This window comes from Anabrus simplex, chromosome 5 (assembly GCF_040414725.1).
Source record: "Anabrus simplex isolate iqAnaSimp1 chromosome 5, ASM4041472v1, whole genome shotgun sequence".
Taxonomy (NCBI): Eukaryota; Metazoa; Arthropoda; class Insecta; order Orthoptera; family Tettigoniidae; genus Anabrus; species Anabrus simplex.
Genome location: NC_090269.1, coordinates 358,445,418 through 358,458,110, shown reverse-complemented (window position 1 = coordinate 358,458,110; position 12,693 = coordinate 358,445,418). Strand labels below are relative to the sequence as shown.

The 12,693-nt window shown below is 39.4% G+C and overlaps 1 protein-coding gene across 3 annotated transcripts in view; it reads right to left on the bottom strand.

Moving 5' to 3' along the window:
- Positions 1–12,693, bottom strand: part of LOC136874115 (tax1-binding protein 1 homolog) — a 228,603-nt gene that overhangs the window by 95,182 nt on the left and 120,728 nt on the right. For all 3 annotated transcript variants that reach the window (XM_068227663.1, XM_067147670.2, XM_067147671.2), the window contains exon 9: positions 4,137–4,331. In XM_068227663.1, the coding sequence (XP_068083764.1) occupies positions 4,137–4,331 (195 nt within the window). The remainder of the gene's footprint in view (positions 1–4,136; positions 4,332–12,693) is intronic.

The window sequence follows — 12,693 nt, the reverse complement described above, 5'->3', positions numbered from 1 at the left end:
ATTCACCTGCATACACCCCAGCGTCAGTGGGTAGGGTCTGACACATCCCACTCTGATGAGTGTAGTGTCAGACCTAAGACGAAACGCTGGTTAATAGAGAAAACGCCTGAAAAGCCTGATCAATTTAACCCGACGCAAGGAAATATAAACTAACCTCTAAAATTAATGATGCACTCTTCCATATCTTGAGGTGTATCCCATTCTTACTTAATTGCAGTACATTTAGCATTAAAATTAAGAGATCATTTACCGTATTTCACGGCATAATCGTCGCCACCGCGTAATCGTCGCATCCTTTATTTTCAATACAAAAATCGGACTTTAAACCTTTAATTACATAATCGTCGCACGTCCAAATTTTGTTCACTAATCTGGTTAAAAGGTAAATGGAACTGCAACGTAAGTTGCACATGAATGCGCAATTTAAATACGTGTATGGTTTATGGGCAATTTGGCAACACAGTCACGTTTGCGACATGTTGCACAACGTATAAATAAATAATACCGGTATATGTACGACGCATGGCTTACTGGTAGACTATCGGCAGTTTGACAACGTGGTCGCGAGACAGTGTACTATTTATTCACCACCTACATATTATGCTTACCGGTAGGCTATCGGCAGTTTGACAACGTGGTCGCGAGACAGTGTACTATTTATTCACCACCTACATATTATGAGTTCCCATTTGAAATACGTAAGGCTGTTAGTTATCGCTTATCGGCAACCTCGCCAGGAAATACCGGCTAGGTAGGTTGAATGGACCTCGAACCAACCCTCAGATACAGGTAAAATTCCCTGACCCGGCCGTGAATTGAACCCGAGGCCTCCGTGTAAGAGGCAAGCACGCTACCCCTACACCATGGGGCCGGCTCCTGTGTTATTGCGCACGAAGTGAAATCCAAGACGATAACGCAGATTTCCACGGAATTATTCAGCCGAATTATTTATGATGTCTCAGTTGTCATCGCTAGACTCTTATCTTACTACTACGTCATAAGTGTCCGGGCATGGGATCAAAAGTTTTATCCAAGTAGTCAAGATAATTATTTTTTTTTTGCTAGGGGGCTTTACGTCGCACCGACAAAGATAATTATTATCCAATGCTATTAAAGTTTTATTTTATAAACTCGTCAGTAATGTAATATAAAATCATCAATAACTGGGAAGAAATATTAACCTAATTACCGTATGTTTAAAAGAAATTGAAAAAAATGAATGTTTGTTACTGACGTCTCGGAATACAGTCAACTATACAGTAAATCTACACCGCGCTAGCTAGAGCTCCGGTTTGCGAGCTTTGCGCAAGCGCAGTAGTGTGTCGCAACCAACGAGCTAAACTGATAAATTGTTGCATGCTTCCTTGCTGCCTAACAGTATTGGCTGCTCTGGAATGGACAGATCACAGATGCATTTATTTGTTTCAGATTTATGTGATTACTGTAGACATGTGTGCGTGAGAATTTAAGTTTTTAATTTGTGTTTTGGGTGTTTGCAGAAATAATTTGTTTTAATAGTGAACAATTACGGAAAGTCATTTATATCGCAAAACATTAACGTGTGAAGCATTTATAAGCGATTATGGGTAAATATAGAAACTATTCAGCGGGCTTCAAGCTAAGCGTAATTGCCTTCGCTTAACAGCACGGGAACAGAGCTGCAGAAAGAAAATTGTCTGTGAGTGAAAAGTTGGTGCGTGACTGGCGGAAAGTAAAAAACAAGCTAAAAAGCACAAACCCTTCTAGACGCGCGTTTAGAGGTCCTAAAACAGGGAAGTTTCCTATAATTGACGAAGAAGTGTTTAGGTACGTCAGTGAAATACGTAACAATGGCTGCAGTGAATCATATGAAATGTTACAAATTAAGGGACAGGAGGTAGCGCGCAAACACAACATACCGGTAACTCAGTTTAAGGCGACTCGTGGGTGGATTAAGGGGTTCATGCGACGACACAATCTGTCAGTGCGAAGGAGAACAACACTAAGCCAAAAGTTGCCTGCTGATTACACGGACAAGATTGTAAATTTTCACCTATTTGTCATACGTTTGCGCAAGGAAACTTCGTACTTGCTTTCTCAAATCGGTAATGCCGATCAGACTCCAATCTTTTTTGATATGCCTCGCAACAGCACTATTGCGCTAAAAGGATCACGGAGTGTATTAATGAAAACCAGCGGTAGTGAGAAGTTGCGATGCACGGCAATGCTAGCCATTACAGCTGACGGGAGAAAGTTGCCGCCTTACATCATTTTCAAGAGGAAAACGATGCCTAAGAATATACAGTTTCCCCGTGGAATTCATGTACGAGTGCAACTAAAGGGTTGGATGGACGTAGAACTCATGCTGGACTGGATTAAAACTGTGTCGAATAGAAGACCTGGTGCAGTACTAAAACAACCAGCTCTGCTTGTTTTAGATAGTTTCCGAGGTCACCTCGTGAACGAAGTGAAGCAAATTCTCACTACGAATAAGACACGACAGATAGTCATTCCTGGTGGCCTAAATCTGCTTTGCAGCCACTAGACGTATGTGTTAATAAACCCTTTAAAGACCACTTACGTCGATTTTACAACGAGTGGATGATGAGCGGCGATCAGCAATTGACGCCCGCCGGAAATATCAGGCGTCCACCCTTGGACTTGTTATGCTCGTGGGTAAAGAAGAGTTGGGATCTTATACCACCTGAACTAGTCTCCAAGAGCTTCAAAAGGACTGGGATTTCGAATGCACTAGACGGTTCCGAAGATGACGCAGTGTGGCAGGGAGACGAAGAATCTGATACTGGTATTAACAGAGGCGAGGACGGCGCATCAGATAGCGAAACCTGCGATAGCGACACCGAAGATTTGGAATAAATTGCGTACCGGTAAGTCCGCATTTCACAACAAAGCGATAATTTTTTGCAAGTGTAATATTTTAACTTTAATACTCAAATTAATGACAAATTAACTTAATACGTTCATTTTTATTTTCAGGTTGGTAAAACGTTCGCCGAATTGTTGCGAAAAATTATGAATTTTGTTTTAGACTATTTTAATTATTTTGATGTATAAACGCGAGTATTACGTGCATCTTAAATTTGTATCAAATACAATTTAGTTATAAATACATTTTTTTTTTTTGAGTAATACAAATACTGATATTAAATATTCATCGTATAATGGTCGCACCCTACAATTTTTTTCGAAAATTTTGGTATAAAAAGTGCGACGATTATGCCGTGAAATACGGTATTCAGCCTTTATTTAAACGAGTTAACAACTGTTACCGAACATGTTATTTATGCATTTATTAGGAAAACATATTTTATTTCATTTGGAATTTTCTGTATGGAGCAGCAGTTGACTCTGACATCGCCGTCGAATGTTGACGAGAGAGCTCGTTAGTGGACATAGGAAGGGAACGATACCGAAAGTGATCGATCGCATGCAACATAATCGCTGGGGTGCATAAATAACAGTAATGGAAAAAAAATCATGTGCGTTTAATCGCTCATAATAACGGATGCGTCAGTGGTAGGGCTCTCGCTGTAACCGAAGGATAATACACAGTTTAATATAGGAATTTTGAAGGGACAGACCAAAATTGTCGTTATAACTGGGTTCTTGTTATATGCTGTACTTGCTATAGTGGACTTCTACTGTATTTCTTTATTCATTTCATGAATTATAATTCTTAAACACTTGTTTCTTTGTTTTTATTGTTATTATTTTTACATTTAAACCTAACCTTAAATTTAACAGCTAATATATTTTAACTTTTTAGCACATTTCCTCTTTAGGAACTTTTTTTTCTGTCTCCCCAAAAACATCCTAACCAGTCTTGGCTCTAAGTAAGTAAGCAACTCCATATGAACACTGCAGAGATGTTTATAAGTGAACTGAGGCCATTGGCACACAATTTAGTGATTAGAAATTGTATTCCACACTACCTCCCCTAACTGGCTGACCAACAAACTGATGGTGAATTTTTTCCCCCGCCAACAGGACTCGAACAGGCTAGTCACAGTGTCAGACCCTACAGACCTGATGCCTTAATGATCATGGCCAGCAGATGGGCTGCTAGTTTTAAATGGTAGCAAAGAAAATGATGTGGAATTTTTTCTATGGATGATTAAAAGCACAGTGACACTAACCTCTTGTTTCGTGCAGCGAAGCTCGTGGGTAAAGTAACCACTTTCAGAAGCTGCACTGATTCCAAGACTCTCCCTTAACCTCTGCTCTTGAGCCTTCTGATGTTCTCGTAGAATGTCACGTTCCTCACGGCGTTCACGACATGTTTGCATCACTTGAGTCAGTTCATTTTCCAAGACAGCTCGCTCACTTTCTAACTAATAACAGAAAAGACTACCATGAAATTATCAGCAATAAATAAATTGGAAATTGCTTCAATCATCGTTATTGCATATTAAACTGTATAATTAACTACTAACCATCTCATAATACACTCACTTCCTCTTGTGTAATATGCCAAAGTGCAGGAGTATAACAAGAGTTTCCATACTTGAGTATTTCACTCATTTCTCTTTATTCTCAAGAAATCAAAGTAAGCATGCAGTCTAGTTAAGCAAGAGGCCAACAGTTTTATTGATGTCAAAAACTTAAACAATTCATTGCGTACAGTAATGGAGGTATTATATCCTTTATGAAGATTGAAGGTATCAAACTGCTGAGTAACTCAGATTAGCAAATTATACTTCTTATGTAAAGTAAGACAACTATAAAATATTGCATATTATTACTTAATTTTAGTACACAGAAAATAGCATCATACTAAGGCTCAACACATAGAAGACCAAGTTTGAGGAATTCAAGATCAGTGATGATGGCAATGAACAGAGATGGCCAACAAGCAAGCAGCAAACTAGCATGACCACCAATTCGAGAGTGTACAGAGTTTCATCTACCTTGGCAGTGTAACCTCCAGAAACAGCTTACCCACAAGAGAAATCACTAACAGGGACAAAAGAGTTCCCTCTTCTACCAACAAGTCAGGACCCTTCTTTGGGATGATTAAGAAAAAAACAAAGTTAGCAAAGTTCAACAGCTACTCCATAACGATCTTGACCTATCGTATCAAAACATGCACATTCACAAATGGAGACTCATTAAGATTGCAGGCATCAGAGATGAAGTTCCTGAGGTCTACTATCCAGAAGACCGAGATGGAAAAAAAATGCGGTGGTGAGGCAAGAAGCTGGCATTATGTCTACTAGACAAAGTCAGCACATCCAGATTGCAGTGGTTTGGACAGATGATGAGGATGGAGCCTACGAGAACAACTTGAGTGCACTATGAGGGAGAGGTAGAAGGAAAACGCCATGTTAGAAGATCTCGAACCTGCTGGATGGAAATGGTCAAGACTGACATTTCAGCTAAGAGAAGTGCTTTGGATGATGTCCTGAAGAACAAGACATTCAGTGACTCCAGTTCCACTTAAGTCTAGGAATAAAAGCACTATCCCCTTGATAGACACCATCCAGCATTAGAGATTTCTTTACCTATAAATTAGGCATTCAATTCCTCATCTGATTACAGTTATTATTTTGACTTTTTAAATGGAGATTAACATTGATTAAATTATCTGCCTCATTTTTACTGGAAGGTGATGTTTTCAGAATTGATCAGCTGATGAAGCAGTAGAATCCTCGTATTCAGTGCTACGTTATGGCATGGAATGTTACATCTCTATGCAGAATTTTAAGAAGCCTAAATTTCTGACGTGGTGTACTCATAAATTAAAATCACTGCGAGTGTTCAACCCTTGCTGCAGTTCTATATGGGGTCAGGTCTGAAGCGAAATGAATCCTGTCGAATATAACCAAAAATAATGTTAAAATGGACCCTCAATGAGTGTTGAAGCCCACTTTCCTGATGAGGGTGGGAAGCAGAAACGAGCTTGTCAGGGGCTGAGAAGAGATAGATGTAGAAAAACTCGGATTGAAGAGAAGAGAGCCTATGTATTCGAAGATGGTAGTTTGTGAAGATGTGAAGATTTTGTGTTCTTATGTTCATCCTTACCTCCTCTTCTGTTGCTCCCTCTTCCCACACTGACCTATCATTGTGTATGTCCTATTATATGACCATAATTTTTGTCCCCCCATCTCACCCTCTCTCTATACTGTGTGTGTATACAGAGTGGTAAGAAACAACATGAACCAGATATATGAGTGTTAGTGGGTTGGTCATACTGATAAATAATTGGGGGGGAAAAAATACATCTCTCATGCTGTTGTCATTTTATCAGCTGCTGAAGTTAGCCAATCAGATCGCTTCGTGGGCGACTTCAGATGGGCTTTGCGAGGCGGTGTTGCTAAATCTGCACGTGGGTTGTTACCGGCTTGAAAGGCTCCAGGGGAGGGACTTGAACAAGAACCTCCCTGCTAATAGGCTCAGCACATAGCAAGCACACTATGGTGGCACTGGCTGAAACCCATGGTGTGGTTGTGTTTGATACTTATTTCTCAGCATGGCTCTCAAGTTTACATGTAACTAATCTCATGTTTAGAGCCGTATTGAAATTTGCTATAATATGCTTACAATTTTCTATTTTTTGTTTTTCTATTCCACCTTTTCAATACAATTGATTTTATGTTGTTAGAAATTCATATTGCTACAACACTCTATAGGGACATGTTTCGCTTGGTTTCAAGCATCCTCAGCCTTTGTAATCATCTCAAGGTAAAGACCTGTTATTGTTAATTTGCTTTGACAAATTTGTGCATTATAATTAAGCAAAGATGATTACAAAGGCTGAGGATGCTTGAAACCAAGCAAAACATGTCCCTATAAAAGAGTGTTGTAGCAATATGAATTTCTAACAACATAAAATCAATTGTATTGAAAAGGTGGAATAGAAAAATAAAAAATACAAAATTGTAAGCATATTATGGCTCTCAAGCCCGACCAAATCACGTGCAGATTTAGCAACACTGCCTCGTAAAGCCTATTTGAATTCACCCGCGAAGCGATCTTATTGGCTAACTTCAGCGGCCAATAAAATGACAATGGAGTGAGATATCGACATTTTTTTCAAATTACTTATCAGTAGGACCAACGCTCTGACGCTCACATACTCATTTCACGTTGATTCCGACCACCCTGTATATATACACACACTGGGTGTCTCATCTAAGTGATCGGGCCCCTTTTCTCTGGTGTTTCGGAAGATATTTTCAATTTTGTTTTTGTAATATGAAGGTAGAGTCAGCCCAAACAAAGACTGCTCATCGGGTGCATCAACAGAAGACATTTTGACTTTTTAAATGGAGATTAACATTGATTAAATTATCTGCCTCATTTTTACTGGAAGGTGATGTTTTCAGAATTTATCAGCTGATGAAGCAGTAGAATCCTCGTATTCAGTGCTACGTTATGGCATGGAATGTTTACGGGACATTTATTAAAATCAACAGAAGATATTGTTTATGTTCTCACTGCAAAAAAATGTTGTTTAAAGTGTAATTTATTATTATTATTTTTTTACAATCTGCTTTACGTTGCACTGACACAGATAGGTCTTATAGCGGTGATGGGATAGGCCTAGAAGTTGGAAGGAAGTGGCCGTGGTCTTAATTAAGGTACAGCCTCAGCATTTGCCTGGTATGAAAATGGGAAACAACAGAAAACCATCTTCAGGGCTGCGGACAGTCGTAGGGTTTGAACCCACTATCTCCCGGATGCAAAAATGTAATTTTATGCATCCAATCGATAGAGCAGCCTCAAATAAGTCTATTGTGATATTCCATTCAAGGATAGTTATTGACATTGGTGGTACAAGAGGAACAGTTAGTATTTTCAGCAGCAGCTGAGTGAGGCTGCTATACGACACTAGCATGGAGACAGCACGGTGTACTACAAGGCACTAGGGAAGCTGTGCTGTCACCATTAACAAATATTCTTAAGGAATATCATAAGAGACTAATTTGAGGCTGATCTATCAATTGGGTATATGAAATGAAATGGCGTATGGCTTTTAGTGCCGGGATGTGTCCGATGACTTCGGCTCGCCAGGTGCAGGTCTTTTGATTTGACACCCGTAGGCAACCTGCACGTCGTGATGAGGATGAAATGATGATGAAGATGACACATACACCCAGTCTCCGGGCCAGGGGAATTAACCAATTATGGTTAAAATTCCCAACCCCGCCAGGAATCAAACTCGGGACCCTTGTGACCAAAGGCCAGCATGCTAACCATTTAGCCATGGAGCCAGGCAATTGGGCACATAAAATTACACTGTAAACAACATTTAGTTTGCAGCAAAAATCTAAACGACATTTTCCGCTGACAATGGATGTTGCAAGATGTACAGGATGGGCAGTTTTTGTTTGGGCTGATTACCTACACATTACAAAAACAAAATTGAAGAAATCTTTCAATACACCAGAGAAAAAGCACTTGACGACTCTTAGGTGAGACATCCAGTATATATACACAGTGAAGCCTCGTTAGTGTGTTCCTCATTATCACATAAATTTGAAGTCCTGATTCCCATCGTATTAAATCGATATAAAAATAAGTCTCTTACAGCGTCATGAATCTGTGCTACTTCTGCTTAGTATGATCACAGTTTTTCCACCCCTGAAAATGTTTTTTGACATCCCTTGTGAAAGGAATGCGATTTCCAATACAGATAAGAGCCCTTGCCACAGGAAGCACGCAAGGGAAAGGAGTGTGATAACGGGAGAAGTCCTTGTATTCCTGGAACTTCACAGGGTAGGTTGCACTTTTGGGAGCAAGCCGTTAGCGTCAGCAATATTCTGTTTCACTTGCCAGTTAGCAGTAAGACTATTTGTGCTTGTATTTCGCACTCCATTCTATGATGAGTGGTACAGTGAAAGGTAGCAAATATTTGTTGCATGATAGCCTACCTCAGATTAGGAACATAATCATGTGAAGCTGACTAGCATGGTGCATATTTGTCTTGTGATAGTCTAATTCAGGGCCTCTCAGGGTGCATGCACCAGTGCATTGCACTGTGCATGGTGCAAAAAACGACTTCACTTGGTTGACCAGAGTGCAGACCCCCCACTCCTCGATTTGGAGCAATAGCACTGTCTCTCTCTTTCCCCACGCTTGTCTCGCTCGATCCACCTGTCTCCCTCTTCCTCACTTGCTCCGTAGTGATCCAAATCCGAGCAGAGTTCAGCCGACCTTAGCCGAGTAGCCCAGAGACGAAGCGAAGAAGAAAAAAGAAATTCAATTGAGAAACCAAAATTATACACCGTTGCAACTGGATGGGCAGATTATAGAGAGAGTGAATAGCTTCTACTAACTAGGAAGCATTGTAGTGGCGAATGGAGGGGCAGGTGAAGATGTCACCAGACGTTTGAACACAGCTAAGGGTGTGTTCGAAACACTCCATCCCATATGGAAGTGTGAAGAACTCAGTATGAGAATAAAACTGCGGATCTTCTATAACAATGTTAAGCCTGTGCTGCTTTACGTGTGTGAACCTGGAAAGTGACCAAGTCTTTGACACGGAAGATTCAGAACATTTGTGAACAAATGTCTCAGGAACATCTTAGGAATATACTGGCCAGAAGTGGTGTCAAATGAGGATTTGTGGAAGAGAATGCACCAATTACCCATTGAACAGCATATCGTTGGTGTAACGATATTTGCTATATTTGCTATGTGCAAAACACAAACTTTTCAGGAGATACAAAAAACTATCTGGAGGTAAGATTGGGCATCAAATACTCTCAGAAAATAATTATTTGAGCAGGATAAGGGAGCTGAATTAAAGAAGAATTGAAAAATAACCAATAATGTATTATCACGTCAAGATATAATGAAATATAATATTTGGTAGGCACACAACAGATACTTCATTAAATTAGAATTCACATAGCAGGTTTCATACAAAATGATCTGACAAATTCAGTTTCTATAAATGACAAATAGCTTTAAGTTTTAACATGCAAATAAAATAATTGAAACTGAAATAAACAAATAAAAAAATTAGTTATGAATACTTCAATAATACATTAACATGCTCGTTACTTCTTGGAAGGAAGATTGTTGTAGAATGAGTGGTAATCAATGAGAAACAGTTTGGTTAAAGTAAGCCAACCTTTGTACTTTCCTGCAGATATTTTTGTTTGTGTTGGATACAGGACTGGTGGTACCCCCTAGGATCCTGACACAAATCGCCGTTTTCTTATTGGAAGAAGCTGGTACTCGGATGTATATCGAAGCTGGAGATGAATACAGCCATCCGTTAAATATTTCAGAATATGCTTGGATCGCCAGTAACCTTTCCTGGCTGAAGGGATAAGTGATGAAACGGCCGTGTAGTTCTTGAAAAAGGTGTGATCAAGATGATTGATCATATTCGGCTGTTTCCTTCTTGCCAGGTGAACCCTTGCAATGAAATCACTTCGGAGATACAATGGAACCTTCAAGTAATGTTCCAAAGTAATATGCACACTGTCAACTTCCGTAACTGTATGCCCTTCGTCTAGGTAAAGCTATCAATTTAAGATTTTCAAAATTTTATTAGTCAACCTATTCAATACAAATGATATTTGCAAAGTTAGGACTTACATCCTATTAAACTAAGGTCTAAAGGGACATGTTTCGCCCTTTAAAAGGGCATCATCAGCCTTTTTACACTCATGCTAAAGGTAAAAATCAGGATCCTGATTGTCGATATAAGAAAAAGTATATAAAATGAGAATAAAAATTAGAATGAATATTATACAATATGTGCAATCATGAGTTCTTAAATGACAATTGACAATTAAAAATCATTTAAAATGTTTGCGAAGAAATAAGAGTTGGTATGGTAATTACATCAGCAATCTTAAAATGATCTTATAAAACTGTAAAAACTAGGCCTTGACCAAATAAATAATAAGAAAGTCTATGGCTAAAGTTGCCGTATCAAGGTTCGTGAAATTCGGCTGGAAGCAACCTGATTTTTAAATGGAGAGCAATTAGAATCCAATGGCCACTCAAGACAAGATAAAACCTCTCTCGTTGAAAAGTAGTAATGAAACTGTAGTATGGCGCATGTAGATTATAAAGTTGTGTCCAATCAATCCATTAATTTCATATTTTACGAGACCACGATCCCACTTCGTAAAATCAAATGACGAGCTCCGTTCGCGGCGATGCACAGCTGTACATCAATCCATGTAGTTCAGTCACTAACCCACAGACACCACTTGTATGCATTCTGAGCTGAAGTTTACACATGTGGCTTTGGTTTTTCTTCCCTTTCACCGGGTTCTCACACACTTCCGGAACATGAGATAAGAGAATCTTTTTCCATATAAATTCGCTCTTGTCAGTTGCCATCATGGCGTCAAGCAGATGTGCTGGTGTGATGAAGAAGGAATACCGAAGCTAATAGATAGTGTTTTAGAGAGTGATATGGAAGGCAGCGATGTTTGTGACGACGAAATAGACCGTGAAGTCCTTAGTTCGAGTACTAGCGATGCGTATTATAGTTCTGATGACACGGAAAGTGATGCAAATAACGACAGTGTGCCGAGTCTTTTGAAACGAGCTCGTACCTCGGCACAGACTAACTTGACTGACTGGAACTGGACAAAAAGTGACTATAAACCTGTTGTACATAAGTTTAGTGAATATAGTGGGGTTAGTGAAAACTTATTGAAAAAGTTTGATATGCAGCCACTATCTGAACTCTCAGTTTTTTGTGAATACATGGACCCTTTGTTTGACAAAATATCTGTCGAGACAAATTCATATGCAGCAAAACAGTTGAGCAATCCTGCCAGAAAAAAGTTGAAAGACGATGACAAATGGTTTGAGACTACACACGACGAAATTAGGGCATATTTTGCGTTAGTTATACTAATGTCACAAGTGCGAAAGTCAAGAATACAGTTATACTAGAGTAAAAACAGGTGTATAAACACTCCTATTTTTCGTGAAACCATGAGCAGGGGAAGATTTATTATATGTTGACAATGTACAAGTCAATAGTAGTGACAAACTAAGAAAGATTAGGCCTATAATACAACATTTCTGTTCCAAATTTTCAGAATTATATTTACCTTCACAAGACATTGCTCTAGATGAAAGTCTAATGAAATTCAGAGGCCGGCTTTCATATGTCCAGTGTAATACATCTAAACGTTCTAGGTTTGGAATAAAAATTTACAAAATTCGTGAATCAAGTTCTGGCTACTGTCTGTCTTTCAAAATTTTTGTAGGTGATGATGTAACGGATCCAAGTCTACCAGCAAGTACAAACGTTGTGCTCAACATGTGTGAACCATTGTTAGGGGCCGAAGACATACATTGTTTTTAAATAACTGGTATTCTTCCCCAGATTTATTCAAAAGGCTACACGACAAGCAGATGAATGTAATTCGAACTGTTAGACAGAACCGAAAAGACATGCCTCGCGATATCAGTAAGACGAAACTAAAACGTGGAGAGTATGAGATGTGGGCTGCCAACAGTATGTTGTGTGTGAAGTGGAAAGATAACAAGGATGTTTGCTTTCTCACCACTAAACACAAATCAGCTGACATGACAGGGACAGGCAAACTCAGACGAAAAAGAGGACAAACCCCGAGGGAAGAAGTGATAAAGCCCAAGTGTGGCCTCGAATACCAGAAGGGGATGGGTGGTGTTGACCTTCAGGATCAGGTTACAGCTCTATTTCCCGTCATGCGACGCACAGTGAAAGCGTATAGGAAAATGTTCTTT